Source organism: Orcinus orca, chromosome 20 (genome assembly GCF_937001465.1).
Source record: "Orcinus orca chromosome 20, mOrcOrc1.1, whole genome shotgun sequence".
Taxonomy (NCBI): Eukaryota; Metazoa; Chordata; class Mammalia; order Artiodactyla; family Delphinidae; genus Orcinus; species Orcinus orca.
Genome location: NC_064578.1, coordinates 17,021,709 through 17,044,127, shown reverse-complemented (window position 1 = coordinate 17,044,127; position 22,419 = coordinate 17,021,709). Strand labels below are relative to the sequence as shown.

At 42.1% G+C, this 22,419-nt stretch overlaps 1 protein-coding gene across 4 annotated transcripts in view; it reads left to right on the top strand.

The window, feature by feature from the left end:
- The window catches only part of WWP2 (WW domain containing E3 ubiquitin protein ligase 2), a 145,481-nt gene that overhangs the window by 24,459 nt on the left and 98,603 nt on the right, over window positions 1–22,419 (top strand). For all 4 annotated transcript variants that reach the window (XM_033434278.2, XM_049703977.1, XM_033434279.2 and 1 more), the window contains exons 3-4: window positions 4,646–4,793; window positions 5,135–5,256. In XM_033434278.2, coding sequence (XP_033290169.1) covers window positions 4,646–4,793; window positions 5,135–5,256 — 270 coding nt within the window. The remainder of the gene's footprint in view (window positions 1–4,645; window positions 4,794–5,134; window positions 5,257–22,419) is intronic.

Genomic DNA, 22,419 nt, shown 5'->3' with positions numbered 1-22,419 from the left:
GTCGGGTCTTTGTTGCTGCGCGCGGGCTTTTCTCTAGTTGCGGCGAACGGCGGCTACTCTTCGTTGTGGTGCACGGGCTTCTCATTGCAGTGGCTTCTCTTGTTGCGGAGCATGGGCTCTAGGCACGAGGGCTTCAGTAGTTGTGGCACGTGGGCTCAGTACTTGTGGTTCTCTGGCTCTAGAGCGCAGGCTCAGTAGTTGTGGCACACGGGCTTAGTTGCTCTGTGGCATATGGGATCTTCCTGGACCAGGATTCGAACCCGTGTCCCCTGCATTGGCAGGCGGATTCTTAACCACTGCGCCACCAGGGGAGCCCTGGTTATCTATTTTATATATAGTAATAGTGTGTATATGTCAATCCCAATCTCCCAATTTATCCTTCTCCCCCAGTCCTAGAGTTTTACAATACACTTTTTAAACACACTAAGGTCCTCAAACGTAAGCCAACTATTTTATCTGATATTTAACTGAAGGAACACTGAAAACACAGCACAGCAAAGCAAAAAACTGGCTGTTTGGAACCTATAGAAGGATAATATGCCACACTCTATTCTGTTGCCTTCCTAAGAGCTTTTCAGGGGTATAATTTTGGAAATATGTGATTTTTTGCCTTATTTGTTGACTTTAAAAGCTAAATCCTATGTGAAGATGTGACTCCATGTATAAGAAACTGACATTTATATTTTATCAAATAGTAAATAAACTTTCTAGATAAACTTGAGACCTGTATTTTGGCTTGTCTTTTTTTTTTTTTTTTGCGGTACGCGGGCCTCTCACTGTTGTGGCCTCTCCCGTTGCGGAGCACAGGCTCCGGACGCACAGGCTCAGCGGCCATGGCTCACGGGCCTAGCCGCTTCGCGGCATGTGGGATATTCCCGGACTGGGGCACGAACCCGTGTCCCCTGCATCGGCAGGCGGACTCTCAACCACTGCGCCACCAGGGAAGCCCTGGCTTGTCTTTTAAGAACAAGAAACATTGAAAATATCACCCCACTTATTAATTATAAATTACTGCGGGGAAAATGTATCTTTACAGTGGAGTGACCTGGCAAACCCCACATTAACCATGGGATCAAAATTAGTATCCCCAGTAGGAGGATGGCCTGGTGTGTACAGTAAGAAGTATACAACCTAACCTGTGTAGTTAGTATTCTTGACAAAAATGTTCACTGTAAATCTAACCATGAGGAAACAATCAGAAAAATGCAGGATTTAGCATTCTATAAGACAGCTGGTGGAAGGAAGTCTTTAAAAATCATTGTCATGGGGCTTCCCTGGTGGCACAGTGGTTGAGAGTCCGCCTGCCAATGCAGGGGACGCGGGTTCGTGCCCGGTCCGGGAAGATCCCACATGTACAGTTTGTTCATCTTGATTGGATCCTGGGTTGGGAGAAAAACAGCTATAAAAATATGTTTGGGGGACTTCCCTGGTGGCGCAGTGGTTATGACTCTGTGCTCCCAATGCAGAGGGCATGGATTCGATCCCTGGTCAGGGAACTAGATCCCACATGCATGCCACAGTTAAGAGTTGGCATGCCACAACTAAGAAGCCCGCGTGCCACAACTACAGAGCTGGAGAGCCACAACTAAATCCTGGCACAATCAAATAAATAAATATTAAAAAAAAAAGTTGGGAACAACTGGGATATTTGAATATGGAATGGGTATCAAATGATGGAAGGAGTGACTATACATTTTTTTTTTAGGTATAATAATGGTGGTGTGGTAGGTGGAAGAATGCCCTTATTGTTTGGAATTGCATTCTGAAAGTAATCAGGGCCGATCTGTCATGATATCTCCAACTAACTTTTTTTTTAAATACAGATGTCATATATATATCTGGGTCCTGTGCTATCCAATAGGGTAGCAAGTATAGCCACATAGAACTATTTACATTAAAATTAAATAAAATTTAAAGCTCCAGTCCTCAGTCTCACTAGCCATATTTCAAGTGCTTTATAGCCACATGTATCTCATGGCAATGTATTGGAGAGCGCTGGTGTAGAACATTTTTATTATTGCGGAAGTTCTCTGGGTAATATTGATGATAGACGCTGAGAGAGAGACAGAAAAGCATATGTGGCAAAATGATAGCAGTTAGTAAATAATGTGCAATTATTTATTCTATTCTTTCAATTTTTATGTAAATTGGAAACTTCACAAAAAACTACTAACTGCACCATGTGATCTTAGATTGAGTCCAGGACTAGAAAAAAATCTTTTCTCTTTTGCTATAATGGACATTGATAGGGTAATTGGCAAAATTTGAATAAGGTCTGTACCTTAGATAATAGTATTAAAGAATGTTGAATTTCCCAGTGTTGATATTTATACTATGGTAACGTTAGAAAATGTCTTAGTTCTTAGAAAAGACACACTGAAGTATTTAGGGAGAGAAAAAGAGAGAGTAATAAAGCAAGTAGCGTAGAAAGTTAATATTTGGTGACTTTGGGTGAAGGGTTTTTTTAATCAAATTATTTTATTTATTTATTTATTTATTTGGCTGCGTTGGGTCTTCTTTGTGGCATGTGAGATCTTTTGTTGTGGCACGTGGGCTTCTCTCTAGTCGTGTCGTGCAGGTTTTCTGTCTCTAATTGAGACGCGTGGGCTCAGTAGTTGTGGCGCACGGGCTTAGTTGCCCCATAGCTTGTGGGATCTTACTTCCCCGACCAGGGATTGAACCCGCGTCCCCTGAGTTGGAAAGGGGATTCTCTACCACTGTACCACCAGGGAAGTCCCCGGTGAAGGGTTTATAAGAAATCTTTGTATTAGTCTTGCAGCTTTTCTAAATGTCTGAAATTATATCAAAAAAAAATTTTTTTAAAAGTAGATACTAAAAAAACAAGGACCAAAAGGGAAATTTGATGGAAGGGTTCAAAGAATCAGCCCGGGAGCTGGGAGGCTTGGTTCCAGGCTTAGCACTGCCTTTGACTAGCTCCGTGATTTTGGATATGTCTCACTTCCCTGGATCTTAGTTTGCCCAACTATTAAATAAAGGGTTTGAACTTGTTGATTTCAAAGAAACTGTCTAGCTCAAAATGGTAGGACTCTATATAACTAGTCCCTATTTTTTATCTATATTTTTACATTTAAGGGTCTGCCTGCAGATCTGCGCTCACACCACCAGGTGGCCTCAGTTAACCTTGGTCTATGTGTGTAGTATTTTCATTTTCCCACTCTGGGCCACATTTCCCAGCTCTACGACCTTTTTTCCTAGTACCAACTCTTGTTGCTTCTTAATCTTCACGACAGCTTTTGTTGCTGTTGTTCCTTGACTTTCTCTCTAGTGTTCTTTTGGTCCTGGAGAAGACACGTATTGCTAAAAAACAATCAGAGGTGGCTTTGCCCTTTGCCAAGTTGTGGACCCTTATAGGACTGTCATCCCTCAGAAGGGTCTAGGAGGGAGAGGTTTGCTAACTCTTGATGGGAACTCAGGTTCAGGCAGTCTTGTCATCATGGGTAAGGAACGTCAGTTACATGCTCTGATTTGGGGCATAGGATAGAAAACATCCAGATGGGTTTTGTCCTAGTGATCTGGAGTTTCCACCATGGCTGATAAGTGCTACAAAAGGAGCTTGTCTAGCACCCAGCCCTGGGCGTATGCTTGCTTAGTTGGTGCTGAGCCCCTCGCTTGCTGGTGCCGTGTAAGCATCAGAAATGCTGCCACATGAAGGAAATGAACAGAAGAGGAAATGCAGATGGTTAACAAGTACATGGAAAAACTATTCAATCTGGCTAGTAATTGAAGAAAAGCATTAGAACAAATAAGCAAAGTCTGGAAATGGCATATAGCATGGTGTGGAGTCAGGCTGCCGGGTGCACATTGTGGTTCGAAGCTCCCTGGATGTGTAGCCTGGGGCAATGACCTAGCTTCCCCAAGCTTGTTTCCTCCTGGGTGAAATGGAATGATGATGTATTTCCTGCCTCATTGTAAGGATTGGGTTAGATAATGTGTGCATACCACAGGATCTGTAATAAGTGCTCATTAACTCTTAGCTATTATCTTTATACTATTTTTTTTTTACCTACATGATTTGCAAAGGGTGAAAAAAACATAGTACTCAGTGCTATGCAGTGTTTGGTGAAATGGATATATTCCTATAGTGCTGATAGGTGTCTACATGGGTTTAGAAAGGAACTGAGCAGTTTTAAGAACTTTAAAAAATGTTCATATCCTTTGGAAGAATACTCAGAAATGCATGCAGATACTATATACATTTGTGGTCATTTTCCCCGAGCCAAAAGTTGGAAGCAATCTATTCAACAGTGAAAGAATAGTTGCCTAAATTATGGTGTATGCTTGTAATGGGCTTATATTGCAGCTTTTTAAAATGGATTTTGGGGGGAGAGGACTTTTTAAAGAATTGGAGACATAAAAGATGAAAGTCTAGAAAGTCTGTATTTACCAACATCTTAATGATAATTATCCCAGTGTTTTCCGTTTAGGAGTGATTTTTTCTCTTATGCTTCTTTTCTTATGCTCTTTTTATATCCTCACATTAAAAAAGAAGTCTTTTTAGAATGAGGAAAAGACAAAATTTCTTTTTTTAAAAGAAACAACAAAAAAAGAGGGAGAACATCTGCCACAGGGGGGCAGCTGGGAGCCCTCTGACTCATCCTTGACTTCTTCTGTCTTTCCTGTCCAGTGGTGTCAGCAAAGCCCAAGGTGCATAGTCGTCAACCTCGAATTAACTCGTTTGTGGAAGTGGCAGTGGATGGACTCCCCAGTGAGACCAAGAAGACTGGGAAGCGAATTGGGAGCTCCGAGCTTCTCTGGAACGAGATCATCATTTTGTAAGAGAAAACCCCTTCTCTCCGAATGCGGCCCCCCGGGAGAATAGAGGAAGGGGTTGTGGGAGATCCAGGTTTCCTGTAGCAGCCTCTAGGCCTTCCGCCTTTGGTACCTGAGGCACCTTCTCTTCAGGTGTTTCTACATCATTGAGCTCACAGAGTGTTCATTGTTAGCTAGATGGTTACAGGGTCAGCTCTCGGGGGGAAAGGGTATATGTGAGTGTCTTCCTTTTTGGGGTTCCCCCCACCTTCAAGATGTCAGCAGGGTAGTTTCTCTGTTTTCTTCTAAGTTACAGGAGTGACTGATCTGCTTGGATATGATGAATCAAGTATTTGTTTTCCAGGAATGTCACGGCCCAGAGTCATTTAGATTTGAAGGTCTGGAGCTGCCACACCTTGAGAAATGAACTGCTAGGCACCGCCTCTGTCAACCTCTCCAATGTCCTGAAGAACAATGGGGGCAAAAGTATGTACAAGGAAGGGGTACCTGACGTCATTCATTTGTGGGGGTGGGGAAAAGAATGTGAAGGCATGGATGTCTCTCACATGGTGGATAAACCTGGTGATGCAGTTTCCTCCAGGACCAGAGGCTGCAGTTACTGTACTCCCTGTGGATGTGGTCCGTGGAGTTCTAGGAAGGCTGAGAGTTACTCTCTGCCTCTATTGCGGAACTCAGCCCCTTGGTCCAGGGCCCCTAGTGGTGGGATGCACTGATGTCCCCCCCTTGATCCTTCCTCAGGGCTGCATACTTTCCCTCTGCCCCTCTTTTCCTGATTCTGATGTGTGACGTGTAAAATCAAACTGTCAAATGCCTCCAGCCTAAATCATTACTTTCCTAGTCTGATCCCTCAAACACAACAAAGGAGCTTCGTCTGTGGGTGGGTGTGTACATGTGTGCCTGCCTGTCTGCGTGGAATGGTGTTACAAATGGTGCCCTGTGCTTAGAAGGCGCTCGATAAACATTTCCTGGTTGTTGGAATGCAGTGGAAGCTCTATCATGATTATTCAGCATGCCTCGGCTGCACGGAAATCTAAATCCTCACGTCTGTTTATTGCTGTTTGTGGTCAGTGGAGTAACCCATGGCGGAGGTATCTGGATCCTCCCTCATAAAGCCTCTATTCAGAGCAGTACCAGATGTGGTGAGGGAATGCCACAGAAAGAAAGGCTCCTTCTTTTCTTGATGTGTGCTGTCTAGCAAATATTTTCTGAACGTGGATTTAGTTTAAGAGAGATGTGTGGGTGGGGAGTCCCGAGTCCCAGGGAGAGTGCTGCTTGATTCAAGAGTCTTTCCTTTCTGAGCCTGTCCTTTCTGATGGGCCTCTTGAATGGGGTGTGAGGCTCCCCCGGTCTTTTTCTTTCTGCTGGGCACACACTGATGTGGTGAACCCACTCTGGGCTCGGGAATCGTCTGAAATGAGGATCTGCCTCTATTCTAATTCTGCAGGGAACACCCCGCTGCTCTGTCTTCTGAGTCGGTCTTTATTTTCCCAAATGCTAGCCTGCCTTTTATAATTTGATTCTCAAGGAGGATTATATTTACTATGTCATTTGGAAATAGACTTGTGGGCATTCTCACATTAGGATCAGCAAGCGACATGAGTGTCCTTTTCTCTCCTTTTTCATTTGTCCAGTTGGCATACTTTTGCTTTCAATTACAAAAGTAATTGTTGAAAACTTGGGAATCACACAAAAGCACACAGACACACAAAGAAGATAAAATTCTCCTGGAAGCAAAGTACCTAGTGATAATTATTGTTAACATTTTGATACATGCCTTTCTGAGCCTTTTTTCCCTGTGTGCAGTGTATTAATATTTAAGACATCAGTGAAACAAAATTGAGATCATACATGAACTTATTATTTTGCAACATGCATTCTTCTCTTTAAAATGTATTACTATATCTTTATTTTTAATTGTGATTAAAAAAAACACATAACGTAAAACTTACCGTCTTAACCATTTTTAAATGTACAATTCAGTGGCATTGAGTACATTGACAGGATTCTGCAGCCATCACCTCCATCCGTCTCCAGGACTTTTTCATCTTGCTAAACGCAAACTCTGTACCCGTTAAACAGTAACTCCCTCCCTTCTCTCAACCCACACCATTCAACTCTCTGTCCCTATGAACCTGCTTACTCTAGGTACTGCATGTGAGTGGCATCATACAGTATTTACCCTTTTGTGTCTGACTTCTTTCACTCAGCATAATGTCCTTAAGCCTCTTTCACGTGGTATGTATCAGAATCACCTTTTTTTTCTTTCTTTTTAAATTTTATTTTATTTTATTTTGGCCACACTGCACGGCTTGTGGGATCTTAGTTACCTGACCAGGGATTGAACCTGGGCCCCCGGCAGGGAAAGCACGGAGTCCTAACCGCTGGACGGCTCAGTAGTTGTGGCTCGTCGGTTCTAGAGTGCAGGCTCAGTAGTTGTGGTGCATGGGCTTAGTTGCTCTGCGGCATGTGGGATCTTCCCGGACCAGGGCTCGAACCCGTGTCCCCTGCATTGGCAGGCGGATTCTTAACCATTGCGCCACCAGGGAAGTCCCCAGAATCACCTTTTTAATGCCGAATAATATTGCATTGTATGCCGCATTTTGTTGATCCATTCATCCATCCAAGGACATTTGGGTTGCTTCTACTTTTTGCCTGTAGTGAACAGTGCTGTTGTGAACATGGGTGTCCAAATATCTCTTCAAGTCCCTGCTTTCAGTTCTTTTGGATATATATTCAGAAGTAGAATAGCTGCATCACATGGTAATTCTATTTTAATTTTTTGAGGAACCGCCATACTGTTTTCCATAGCTGTTGTACCATAAAATATTTAATTGTTCCTCAAAAGTCAGTTTTTGATGACTGTCTGGTAGTAGTCTTATCAGATGGCTGTGTGAAAATTTAAGGTTGAACATTTGGGTAGTTTTCAGTATTTCACAGTCACAAATAATGCTATTTTGATAAACTTATAAGCTTACAAATCTTTATACCAATTGTTAAAAATGTGTATTAAATTATTGAACATAGTCTTGCTGGATTTAAACATTTTTCAAGGTTTTGGACACATTGCCAGATTACCCTCCAGAAAAGTTCTACCCATTTATCCTTCCATCAGCAGTAGCTGAGATGGCTGGTTTCTATTGCACTTTAACATTTATTGGATTTATTTGTAAAAATATATATAAATATATATATATTTTAGCCTATTTTATAATTAACATTTTGCCAGATTTGCTTCATCTATTTCTTTTTGGTTGCAGTATTTAAAGTAAATTACAGGTGTTTCAACCTTTTATCCTAGATTCTTCAGCATGCATCTCATTAAAAAAGGACTTTTGTTAACATAATTACTGTACCATTATCACACCTGGCAATATTTACACGAATTCCTCATTATCACCTAATACCCAGTTCATATTCGATTTCACCATCTATCTCAAAGTGTTGTTTTACAGTTGGTTTGCCCCAACCTGGATTTGGGCAACGTCCCCTCATTGCATTTGGTGGTTATGTCTTTGAAGTCCCCCCACCTCCACTCCACCTTTTTTAAAGCTGTAATTTACTCAAGGAGACTGATTTTTTTTTTTTTTTTTCTTTTACGCGGGCCTCTCACTGTTGTGGCCTCTCCCGTTGTGGAGCACAGGCTCCGGACGCGCAGGCTCAGCGGCCATGGCTCACGGGCCCAACCGCTCCGCGGCATGTGGGATCTTCCCGGACCGGGGCACGAACCCGCGTCCCCTGCATCGGCAGGCGGACTCTCAACCACTGAGCCACCAGGGAAGCCCTGAATGTTTTTAAAGTGTGTTTATTGCCTTATTAATGTCCTTTGCTCATTTTTTTACTGAAATGTGCATTTTTCTCTTTTGGTTTTGAGAGAGCTCTTTATATGTTAAGGCTGTTATTCTTTGTCTTGTAATTTGTGTTTTCCCAGTTTTTCATTTGCATTTTAATTTTTCAGGCTTTTTCTTTTTTCCATACAGATGTTTTAAACTTTCTGTAGTCAAGTCTGTTACCTTTTATATTTTCAGCCTTTTCTTTTATGTTTTGGAAGGCTTTCCTTTATTCTGAGATCAGGTAAATGATCATCTCTATTTTCCCCTAGTTCATTGTGATTTTATTTTTTTAATTTAATTCTTCATCCAAATGAATTTGTCTTTGTGTACAGTGTGAGTAGGGATCTAATTTAATTTTTCCTGAATAGTTAACTGATTACTTTAGCACTACTTATTAAATAACCTATCTATATCCCCAGTGATCTGAGTTGCTACCTTAAGCGTATATTAAAAACATATGTATATTTGGGCCTGTTTGGGACTTTCCATTCATTGCTGTTTTTTATCAGCCTTTTCAAATCACTCTGCCTTAGCTAGTATAACATTATGTTATGTTTTTAATATCTGACAGTTCAAGTTTCTCTTCTTTTCAAAATCTTCCTGCCTCTTTTCTTTGCATGGATGACATCATCACATGAATTTTACATTATTTTGTCAGGTTCTCCCCTCTTCCTATTCTCCTACCCCCAATCTCTTGAGATTTTTGTTGGATCTATCATATGTAAAGTTTCTTTATGGAGAATTTTCATACCAGGAACATGGAATGTCTCTAAATTCACTCAAATCATTTTGAAGTTATCTTCAGATAGATTCTTTTAGTTTTTAAAGGAGGTTTGATATTATTTTCAGTGGGATCTTTTTCTATTATGTCTTCTAACTTAGTGTTGTTGGTATATGACTATTGTTTCTGTATTTTCTTTTATATAATCAGTCACTTGCTGAATTCTTAGTATAGGTTTTCAACAGTTTCTTTTGGATTTTCTTGGTAGACGTTTATGTGGTTTCTAAGATCAAAAATTTTGATCGTCTTAGGAGATAATTTTACTTCTTTTTCTTTGTTAGTTGCTTTGTATACAACTTCCTGTTTTAGTGGTGATGGAGTGGGCATTCTCCCCTAATAACTAAGCTTATAGTGACTTCTTCAGGTGTCAGGTTGGGTATTAGTTGGTAACCTGTCTTCTTGGTTTACTAATCATTGTTGTCTTTTTAAAAAAATCAGGATAAGGGTTGAATTTTGAGCAAATGTTTTTATTTTATCTTTTAAAAAATATTTATTTATTTGGCTGCGTCGGGTCTTAGTTGTGGCACGCGAGATCTTTTAGTTGCAGCATGCAGCAAATAGCTTTTAAGCAACCATTGGGATAATTATATGTTTCTCCTTTCAATGTATTATATTAATTTCCTTGTAGTAACAACCTTAGAATTTCTAGAATATACCTAATTGCTCATGGTAGATTATTCCTTGAAAATTTTTTTAGAATTACATGTTCATATTTTATTTGGGGGTTTTCCATCTAATTCATAAGTGACATTTGTTTGTAGTTTTGTACTATTTTTGTCATCTTTGGAATCAAGTCTAGGCTAATTTTATAAAGTAAATTGAAGTGCTTTCCAACTTCGGGAATAGACTCTATAACATGGGAATTATCTGTTCCATGAGTGCAGGAAAGAGCTCACCCATAAAACCAACTAGGTCTGGCAGCTTTCTCTGAAATAATTCTTTGATGACTTTTTCAGTTCTTTCCCCATAATGATTGGTTTGTTCAGCTTTTCTGATTTATCTTGTGTCAATTTTGTTAATTCATATATTCTAAGAAAACTGTTTCATGAGATATTCAAATTATTAATACAAAGATTTGAGATAGCATTCTCATTTTTTAAAATGTTTCTAATTTTTCTCACTTAAAAATGTTGGTATTTGTGTGTTTTTTCCCCATTTTTTTTTCTTGATGGGCATAAACATTTTTGTTTTAACTTTTGGCTTTTAATTTGTTTTTCACAGGACAACTACTTGGACTTATTTATCAATTATACCATGTTTTCTAATGTTAATTTCTATTTTTAACTTGGTTAATCTTTTTCATCTTTTTGCTTTATTTATTCAATAGTCAGTCATTTATAGCTTTTTGAGTTGAAAGCTTAGTGCATTTATTTTTGTCCCATCTTATTTAATAATAAAAACATTCTTGCTTTAAATTTGTCTTTGATTTTTACCCCACTTGGTATTCAAAATTTTTTCTTAAGTGAGACAGCTCAATGAATACTTACATGTGTTCACATCTGTGTAATCACCACTCAAATCAAGAGATAGAACATTCCCAGAACCTCAGAAATTTCCCCATGTCCCCTGCTTGCCCTGCCCTGAGATAACAACTATTCTGAATTTTATCACTGTTGATCACTATTGATTAGTTTTGCCTATTCTTGAATTTTGTATCAGTGAAATCAATTCATCTGTGCTTTTGCATGTAATGAGAGTTTGTTTTTTTTTACTGGGGTATGGTATCCTATTGTATGAATATACCACAATTTATTTGTCTCATCTCCTGTTGGTAGACATTTGGGTTAGTTCCAGTTTTTAGCCATCATGAGCAAAGCTGCTGTGAACATTCTTCTACAAGTATTTTGGAAGACAAAGACATACACTTCTGTTAAATCTATCTATGTGTCTATCTATCTATATCTATCTTGGGGACTTGTTTCATAGGGTGGTTGTATGTTTAGTTTTAGTAGAGACTGTCTGGTGGAGAACCAGTTTGCCATCCCCTACATTTTGCTGTGTTCTGCTCCTTTTTTGTAATTGCTCTTGTGATTTTCTCTTTGAGCCCAGCGTGATTCAGGAGGATGTTTCCTATGGCTCCCAGGGGCTGTGTTGCTTGTGGCAGCGGCTGCAGCTTCTACTGCTCTTGCTGACGCCAGCCTTAGCACTTTGAGTGTGTGGCTGGGTTTAGTAGTGAGGCACATCAGATCTGAATCTGATGGAAAATTTGGGCAGTGGGCTGCTTTTTCTTAGAAAAACAAATCTAAGATGACAATATAGATAATATTCTGGCTGTGTTTCCTAAAGCCCTCTGTATAGAGCAAGGCTGTTTCTGATGATTGCAAATCTGTCATGTAGAGAAGTGGTTAAGAACATGTGGACTCTGGAGTCAGACTCCCGGGGTTTGAATCCTGATTCCACCAGCTTTGTACATCAGACACTTAACTTCTCAGTGCTTCTGTTTCCTTGTCTGTAAAATATTGTTTTGAGATTAAGTGAGCTAACAACAGTATGTGGCACATCTTCATACTATAGTAGTAGTAGTAGTAGTAATGGTAGTTATTATTCTGTCTCCTCTGATACTTTCCTTCCCAAAGATTGGGAGGTACAAATCCCAGAGATGGACAGCAGAGACCCAGTTTCCTGATATGGGACCTCCTTGCCTAACTGGGAGGCAGCCCTGAGGTTGTTCCAAGAGAGAATTCTAAGACTGGACAAATGCAAAAGCTTTGCGGGTGTGGAGTGGGGAGGCCATTATTAACATGTGACATTTTTCAGCACCACAGTCTTGGAGCCTGCGCTCCTTGGGGAGCTGCTGGACGGGAAATGTTTCCAGAGTGGTGTCTAAGTATGAATACGGTTTCGTAGGGTAGTGGGTTACAGTAGGTGAGGTGACTCCTCTCATTGTGGCCAGGTCTTCCTGAAACCACTTTTCCTGGGAAAGGGAGTGACGGGTAGCGGTTGCCCCACCTGGTGTTTTTCTGCTCCATGGGACATAATTCATTCTTTCATTTGCTCCCTTGTTTTCCCCTGGGTGGACTTGGAGGTTGACTGGGAGACCCAGCTGATGTTTCCTGCCTCCCCCTGGTCGAGGGATGCTGCAGTGGAGGGTTTTACTCAAGTCCAGCAGTTACGTAACGGTCAGCCTTGGCTGACTCTGCAGGGACATTGACCTGGCAGTGGCTGCACAGAGGACTTGACCAAAAGTCCTGGTTTGGTTCTTAAGGATGGTTCTAGTCATCTCTGTGTGGAAGCCAGCTTTTGAGTTTGACCATTGCTTTTTTTTAATTTATTTTTTGAGGACTTCCCTGGTGGTCCAGTGGTAAAGAATCTGCCTTCCAATTCAGGGAACAGGGGTTTGATCTCTGACCGGGGAACTAAGATTCCACATGCTGTGGGGCAACTAAGCCCACGCGCCACAACTACTGAGCCTGCACGCCACAACTAGAGGGCCTGCATGCTGCAAACTACAGAGGCCATGCACCACAACTAGAGAGAGAAAACCCACATGCCACAACTAGAGACAAGCCCGCGAGCTGCAACAAAAAATCCCGCATGCCGCAATGAAGATCCTGTGTACTGCACCTAAGACCCAGTGCAGCCAAAAAATAAAGAATAAATAAATACAATAAAATAAAAATTAAAAAATCTTAAAGAAAGTTAAGTCCCCGAAGCAAGACCAATGCTTTAAAAAAATAAAAATAATAATAAAATTTATTTTTTAAAAAATTGAATGAATACGAATTTAAAATTTATTTATTTATTTACTTACTTATCTGTCTGTCTGCGCCGGGTCTTAGTTGCAGCACGTGGGATCTTCGTTGCTGCCTGCAAAATCTTTAGTTGCAGCGTGCGAACTCTTAGTTGCGGCAGGTGGGATCTAGTTCCCTGGCCAGGGATCGAACCCTGGCCCCGTCTGGAGTTCTTGGGAGCACGGAGTCTTAGCCACTGGGCCACCGGGGAAGTACCCTGAATACCAATTTTTTTTTTTTTTTTTTGTGGTACGCGGGCCTCTCACCGTTGTGGCCTCTCCCGCTGCGGAGCACAGGCTCCGGACGCGCAGGTTCAGCGGCCATGGCTCACGGGCCTAGTGGCTCCGCAGCATGTGGGATCTTCCCGGACTGGGGCACGAACGTGTGTCCCCTGCATCGGCAGGCGGACTCCCAACCACTGCGCCACCACGGAAGCCCTGAACACCGATTTTTAAAAACCTTTTTATTAGGGGAATTTTCAAACATAATCCCCAGCCCCCAGTAGTCACCAGCATGTTTCATCCGTACCCGCCCACTGGATGATCTTCATTTCTTTCTGGCTTGGTAGCAGATAGGAGCTGAGACCCACTTTTCTCTTGTAGCTCTCCTCTCTGGTAGTTGGACTCATCAACACTGCAGACCTTGGCACTACCAGATTCTCCTGCTTTCAAGGAGGGAAATATGGCTTGAAGTAGATTAAAAAAATAAATCCAAACTTCTTTATTTTAAAATAATTTCAAATTCAGAGACAAGTTACAAGGCTAGGACAAAGAACTCCCCTATACTCTTCATCCCTGTGGTGATATTTTGATGCATTTGCCTTAACATCGTCTGTATGTCTGTATATGTATGTATGGTGATTTGCTGAATCATTTTAAATTATAAATCTTATACATCTTTGTCCCTGAATATTTAAATGTGTATTTCCTAAGAAGGATATTTTCTTGCCTAACCACTATAAATGAACCTAATCAAGAAATCTAACATTTTTACAGTATTGTTATGTAATTCATATTTTCTAATTGTTGCAAAAATGCACTTCAGGTGATTTCCAGGATCCCATGCAAGATTGTGCATTACATTTGGTTGTCCTTAAATCTGGAGTCAGTTCCTCAGCCTATTTTTGTCTTTGATGACACTGTCATTGTTAAAGAGTTCAGGCTGTCTTTTTGTAGAATCTCCTCAGTTTAGATTCAGAGTACTACACATTTTTGGCAGGAGCATTCCAGAAGTGATGTTGCATCCTTCTCAGTGTGTCAGATCAGGGGGCACACAACTCAGCTTGTTTCATTATTGATGATGTGAACTTTGACCATTGGGTTAGGGTTGTGTCTGCCAGGCTCTCCACTGTAAAATGACTATTTCCTCTTTATAACTAAGAAGTTTTTTATGGGGAGATACCATACTTTGAGACTATGTAAATATCTGTTCCTCATCACACCTTCACCTACTAGTATTTGCATTCATTAATGATTTTTGTCTGAATCAGTTAATATTCTGATGGTCGCAAATTTTTTTTCCAATTTAGTCATTCCTTCTACATTTATTAGTTGACATACTGCTGCAAGGAAGAGCTTTTCTTTTTCCTTTATGTAGGTATGTATTATCAGTCTCAACTCATGGATTCTTAATTTATGCATGGGTTATAATTTATTACTGCCATTATTTTATGCTCAAAGTATCCCTGGTTTGGCCAGTGGGTGCCTCTTCAAGCTTGCTCCTGTATCCTTTTTTTTTTTTTTTTTTGCAATACATGGGCCTCTCACCGCTGCGGCCTGTTCCACCACGGAGCATAGGCTCCGGACGTGCAGGCCCAGTGGCCATGGCTCACGGGACCAGCTGCTCCGCGGCATGTGGGATCCTCCCGGACCGGGGCACGAACCCGCATCCCCTGCATCGGCAGGTGGACTCCCAACCACTGCGTCACCAGGGAACCCCTCCTGTATCCTTTTGACATGTCCCCATCATATATTTTTTTCCAAACATCATCCAACATAGATAGAATTTACTATGTGATAAAGGTGGCATTTAAAATCAGTAAAGAAAGGTGAACAAATTGGGACCATTGGTTAACCCAGTGGTTTTCAAAGTGTGGTGTCCAGATCAGCAGCATAGGCGTCACCTGGAAACATATTAGAAACATAAATTCTCAGGCCCTCTCCCAGTCCTACAGAATCAGAAAACCTGGAGATAGGGCCCAGCAATGTGTGTTTTAACAAATGCTCCGGGGCATTCTGATGCCAGTTCAAGTCTTAGAACCACTGAGTTACCACTTGGGAAAAAAATACAGTTAGATACCTTCCTTACACTAACACTTGTGCTGGTTTTCTTTATTTAGTTTTTTTTTTTTTTTGCGGTACGCGGGCCTCTCATCGCTGCGGCCTCTCCCGTCGCGGGGCACAGGCTCCGGACGCGCAGGCCCAGCGGCCATGGCTTACGGGCCCAGCCGCTCCGCGGCATATGGGACCCTCCCGGACCGGGGCACGAACCCGTGTCCCCCGCATCAGCAAGCGGACGCCCAACCACTGCGCCACCAGGGAAGCCCTTTATTTAGTTTTTAAACGTTTAACCCTTTAATCAATCTGGAGGTTTTTTTGGTGTATGGTGTAGGCCAAGGATCTAGTTGTATTTTTTTCCTTATGGGTTTTACGGTGTCACTGTTTTCACTGGAGGGAGTGCCAGTATCAGTTTGGACATACCTATTCTCACTGCTTTTCTTTTTAAATTTTTATTTTTTTGGCTGCGTTGGGTCTTAGTTGCAGCATGCGGGATCTTCATTGAGGCATGCGAGATCTTTCGTTGTGGCGCACTGTCTCTTCGTTGCCACACTCGGGCTTCTCTCTAGTTGTGGCGCGCGGGGGTCCAGAACGTGTGGGCTCTGTAGTTTGTGGCACACGGGCTCTCTTGTTGAGGCGCGCGAGCTCTGGCGTGCAGGCTTAGTTGCCCCGCGGAATGTGGGATCTTAGTTCCCCGACCAGGGATTGAACCTGTGTCCCCTGCATTGGAAGGTAGATTCTTTACCACTGGACCACCAGGGAAATCCCCTCACTGCTCTTTTTCTTCAAAACTTTCTTGGCTCTTGAGCCTTCATTTTTCCTGAAAGACTTTATGTATACTCACACACACACATAAATATCTATTCTGTGTCTATATATTCAAGGTGATGAGTTTATGCTGAAATCTCCAATTCTAATTCAACCTCACAGAGTTCTTCCTAACTTTCCTCCTTTCCCCACGAGAGCCCTGGCTCTCACCATCATCCACATCTTTACTCATTTCTATATGCACAGGAGGCGGTTAGAGAATTGCTGTCCCCAGACCACTGTGAAAAATGAAGTACCTTCGAAAAGCTTTTTGCTTATGCTCTTCGTTCTCTATGCGTGTCTGTTTTCTTTCCCCATGTGTGTCTCCCAGATTTAAAAAAAAAAAAAATGAGAGAGGGAGAAAAAGCAAACAGCTCCCTATTTATTTAAAAATCTTATAAGCAGAGGGTTGTTACTGCACTTTATGTTCCAAGAACAGATAGGCCAGTCACGAGTGCTGTACCACCTCCCTCCCTCTTCCATGAGGATGAAGTGTTCTGGTGGGTGGGCCATGCATCTCAAGGAGGCAGGCCTGACAGACAGTGCATGCATTTATTTTAAAGTAAACACCACACTGTTTTTCCAGTTTTTCAACAAAAAGAGAAATAAACCACTGATCCTTGGAACCTGAGTCAGAGGGAGAAGAGAGAAACTTCTAAAAAATTGCTCCTAAGTTAAAAACAATTTTAAATTTAAGTTTGAGAAATTATTCACTGTTTCTTCAGATGAGGAGGAGGCGGGCAAGAGACAAAAGTGAAAGGAAGGATGTGACAGTCCTGTAAGCTGGTAGGGAGCTATTATTTAGGGCATAGCTACAAACTCCAGTGCCTTGATTAGGCCTGATGGGAGAATAGCCAAACCAGTTCTGCATAGCCAAGTAGTTACTTTTATGAGCCTGGTAAACCACTAAGACCTAGTTATTTCAGTCTCATGGAATACTCACAGAAGATTTCTGAGAAATTCTCTCTTGCTCCCCAAATTGAAAATAGTATAATTGTATCTCTGGGATGTGCCCCCCCACCCCCCATACCACAATCCGCAGATGCTCAAGTCCCTTATATAAAATAGCATAGTATTTGCATATTACCTATGTACATACCCCCGTATACTTTAAATTATCTCTAGATTATCTATAATACCCAATACAATGTAAGTGCTTTGTAAATAGTTGCTGGAGCACAGCAAGTTCAAAGTTTGCTTTTGGGAATTTTCTGGAATTTTTTTTCCTGAATATTTTTGATCCACACTTGGTTGTATCTGAGAATATGGAGCATGTGGATATGTGGCAGGGGAGGCTGACTATTAATATTTTTTCTGATAATAAAAGCAACGTATGCTCCTAAAACTGAAAATGTTACTGTTATTTTTCTGATTATTATTGTTGTTTTATGCTTATTGAAAAAAAGACAAAGAACATTGTGAGTGCTAAGTATGTATCAGGCATTGTTCTGAATTCTTGATCTCTATCTATCTATCTATGTCTATATCTATTCTTTCCATTTAATCCTCCTGCATACCTATAATGTAGGTTGTACTGCCATCCCCTTTAATGAGGAAATAGGCAGATTTTATGTAACTTGCCCAAGATCACATAGTAGGTGGTGGCAGAGTTGGGATTTAACCCAGGCCTTTTTGGTCTCAGAGACTTTGCCTGCAACCTCTGCATATACTGCCTTCCAAAGAAGGAGAAGGTTAAAAATCACTGGAAATTCTTTTTTTTCCCCCCACGAAGCTACCAAATCTTGTTCCGTTATTATGAACTCCATTGAATGTTTGCATTTTTTTTTTTTTTTTTCTTTGTGGTACGCTGGCCTCTCACTGTTGTGGCCTCTCCCGTTGCGGAGCACAGGCTCCGGACACGCAGGCTCAGCGGCCATGGCTCACGGGCCCAGCTGCTCCGCGGCATGTGGGATCTTCCCAGACCGGGGCACAAACCCGTGTCCCCTGGATCGGCAGGCGGACTCTCAACCATTGCGCCACCAGGGAAGCCCCTGTTTGCATTTTTTAAAGACAATTTTTTAGAGCAATTTTAGAGTTCACAGCAAAATTGAGAAGGTACATGGAAATTTTTTTATTCAGAGCTAACCCGGTTAATACTTTGTTATATATCCACTCAGCTTTTTGGGGGTATGTCAACTATATATATATATTTATATATATATATATATATATATTTTATATATATTTATATATTTTTATATATATATATAGGTGTGAGTGTCTAACTTTTTCCCCAAATTGGGAACTCACTCTACATATTGCTTTATAACTTGCTTTTTTTCCACCCAGTTTTTCTACCTCAATGAAACTAGATCCTTTTAATGGCTACAACAGCATTTTTTTGGTATGAATGCACCATAGTTTAACAGAACTTTTATTGTTGGCCGTTTCTGCGTCTTTACTACTACAAGCAAGACTTTTCAGTAAATTCTTGTAATGATATCTTTGTTCTCCTGTCCTTTTTTTCCCTTAGGGTAGTAAATTCCTAGGCATGCATTGCTGGGTCCAAAGGCAGGCACGCTGCAAGTTCTGTGATATCTGTGGCCTGGGTCTGCTGCAAAGACTGGACCCGTTTACACAACCCACCGTGTGTGTGCACGTGTACTTGTTTCCCTTCCCCCAGTGGCGCTGGGCATTACCAGTCTTTTAACCTCTGCCAGTCTGTTCGGCTGTGACAGTGATTTCTCTTTGTTATTTTAATTTGCATCTCTTCTTTTCTCCTTTTCCTTTCCTTCTTGAGGAACTCCTGGGTAAACTTTTGTCCTTGCTGCCTTGCTGCAAATGCTGTACCAGGTCTCCGGTCACCTCCGTGTGACTCCATCCAGGGTCAGTTCTCACTTCCAACTCACTTGCCTTGCAGACTGGATACAAGGAATCCATCCCTCCAACTTGACCTACTCTTTTCACTTGGTTTTCAGGACACCACGCCCGGCTGGTGTTCTGTCTATCTTTCCAGTCACTCTTTTCCAGTCTCCTTTGCTGGTTTTCTCCTCGCTGGTCCAGAAGCCTTGGGATACCCCAAGTTGGCTTAGTCCTGCATCCACTTGTTAATTTATACCTCTTCCTTTCATGATCTCATCCAGCCTCATGGCTTTAAATTTGGTCCGTTCACCTATGACTTGCACCCTGGACCTTTCTCCGGGCAACCTGAGACCGTGTTTCTAGATGTCTAATCAGCATCCTCGAATTAACATGTTAAAAGCTGAGCTATCAGCTTTCCATCTAAGGCAATGGAGATGGAGATTTGGTGTTGCTCAGGCTGAAAACCTGGGTGTCCTCCTTGACGCCATTCTTTCTATTACAACCCCCACCCGGTCCATCAACATGTCCTGCCCTCATTACCTTCGAGATACCTTGGAGGAACTGACTGTTTCTCACCCTGACAGCTGCCGTCACCCATGTCCACCTCACCACCACTTCTCAACTCAGGAGGCAAAGGCCTCCTAACTGGTCTCCCGGCATCATCTGCGTTTGTCTCCCTACACTTCATTTTTGAGCCCAGCAGCCAGAATGATCCAACCCATGAGTCGAATCACATCCCTCCTCCAGTGGTTGCCTTTCTCACTAAAAGTAAAAACTGAAGTCCTTCCCAAACGGCCTAAAAAGCCTTCCCTGATCTTTCTGTCACCTCTCTGTTACCCCATCTCAATCATTCCACCCTCACCAAACCGCCTCCTGCCCACAGGCCTTTGTGCTCTTCCTCCAGGCCACTGCTGCTCTTGCCTCAGGGCCTTTGCACCGCCCTGACCTTCTTCCCAAAATATTTCTTCCTTGTGTGTCCTCCTGCCTTTCTCCCTCACCCACTTCCAGCCCACTCAGATGTCACCTCAGTGAGGGCTTCCCTGATCCATTCAGTGATTTTTTTTTTTTAATTTTACCAAGGTGTGCAACATCACCGTGAACTTTCCCACCACCTCAGTAAGATCCCTCCTGCTCACTTAGCTCTGGTTCCCATTAGTTTCTGTTCCCAGCCCAGCCCCTGGCAACCACTACGCTGCTTCCTGTCTCTGTAGATTTGCCTTTTCTGGACACTTTATACAAATGGAATCATACATGTGGCCCTGACCAAACCACCTTAATTTCAGTTCCTCCCTACACAACATTCCCTATTCCTTTCCTTGCTTTATTTTCTTTTTAGCAGTATCCCCATATAGTATATATATATTTTGTTTATTTATCTGACTTATTGGCCTCTACAACTAGAATGTGAGCTCCATGGGGGCAGGCACTGTTTGGTTTTTGTTAACTCTTGTACATCCCCTCATTCCTGTGCCCAGAACACAAAGAAGATACTAATAATATAATATAATATAATATAATATAATATAATATAATATAATATAATATATACCATAACATAATACGATATTATACAATGTAATGTAATAATATGATATTAGTATATATATAATATACATATTTAATTAGATTAGTGAGGATGAACATCTTTTTATGTGACTGTGGTTTTTGTGGCCAGTGTCGTGGCTGACCGCTGAGGCAGAGGTAGGACCAGGGAAGTGCTGGGTGCCCTCTCTGGGGAGGTATCAGGCAGAATCCGTCCCCAGCCTCCAAATGCAAGGCTTTGTTTCATTTTACCTCCATCCAGTTGCAGTTGTATCAGTGACTCCTCTTTCCTTGATGGGCACCAGATGCCAGGCATTGGGATTTAAAACCATCTTTAATAGTCTCTGAAAAGCTCCCTGTGTGTTGCTTTCCATCATTGTGCACCTCAGGCAGATACGGCCAAGCCAGAACCTCAAGGAATTTCTGAAGAAGCCAAAAGCCACCCCCTCCCCCGACCCCAGACCCCCAGCTTCTCAAAGTTACAGCTGGGCCCAGCTCGCGGCTTTGGTGTCAGTGGAGAGCTGGTTGAAAGAAAAGGTCCTTTTAGCCAGGAGTCTCGAAAGTAAACACACAGGCCCCTGCAACGCAGGGTAAAACAGACCTGCTCTCTGTGTCACCGGCTGAGAGGCTGCCTTGTGAAACCTCACTTGAAAAAAGAAGAAAAGCTTTCTGTCAGGAAAGCCATCCCCTGTACGTGGCTGCCTCAGTGTGGCCTGGGCTTTAAGGCCGCCTCCAGAGTGTTCTGTAAACTTACTGGCTTTGGAGGGCCGTCAGCCTCGTGGGAATGCCTGTTTGAACAAAGAGTGATGCCACCCCTCAAAACACGAATGCTGGCTGAGGTCGTCCCCCCTTTTCTTTTTCTAATGGTATATTGAAAACTTTTGCATTTTAATCCATAGTATTTGGTCAGACAGTTTTCCCCTCTTTTCTTTCTTTCTCTCTCTTTTCTTTTCTTTTTTTTTTTTTTCTTTTTAGACTTGTGAATTTGTCAGTGTTGGATCAGGATTTTGTATAACTGGAAATTTCCTTCTTTTCTATCGGGCATTTTCTTAGGGTTGTGAGAGGGGCCTGCGGCGGAGTCGGGGGTGGGGGCAGGGTGGGTGTGAAGTTTATTTACCAGCATTTGCACAGTAAATCCCTTTGAGCACTGGGCTAGATGCCGGAGATGCAGCAGTGAACTAAGGCAGACAGTCTTGGAATTTAGGATCTAGAGAGGAAAGCGGACAGATGTTGGACAAATAACTGGTGCAGACTGTTCCAGTTGTGACAGATACGATGGAGGAAAGTGCAGGGTGCTCTGGGAGTATATCATTCAGGACTCAACCTAGAGTCCTGAGTCCTGAGTCAACCTGGGGTCAGGGAGTGTCAAGGAAGGCTTGCCCGAGGAAGTGACACCAGAACTGCAGAAGGATGACAAGCGATTGTCCAGACCAACAAGGAGAAAAGCATTCCAGGCTGAAGGAAGCTTGGAGGCAGGAAAAAGCTTGGTTCAGTCAAGTTTCACAGAGAAGGCCCCCGGGGCTGGCCGGGCCTTGGCAGACAGCTGCTCAAGATTATGACCAAAAACAGCAGGAAGGAGGCGCCCAAGCAGCGCTGTCCAGTAGAAATGTGATGTGAGCCACAGACACAATTTAAAGTTTTCTAGTAGCCACATTAGAGAAAGTAAAAACAGAAATAAACAGGGGGGAAATTCGTTTTAATGATCTATTTTCTTTAGTCCAATATATACCAAATGTTATCATTTTAACACATGAGATCTGGTGTGTCATTTACACGCCCAGCATATCTCAGTCTGGAGATAGGAAAATGAGACTGTTGCCTGGATATGAGCAGTTTCCTTCCGCTTGCCAGAAAAAAAA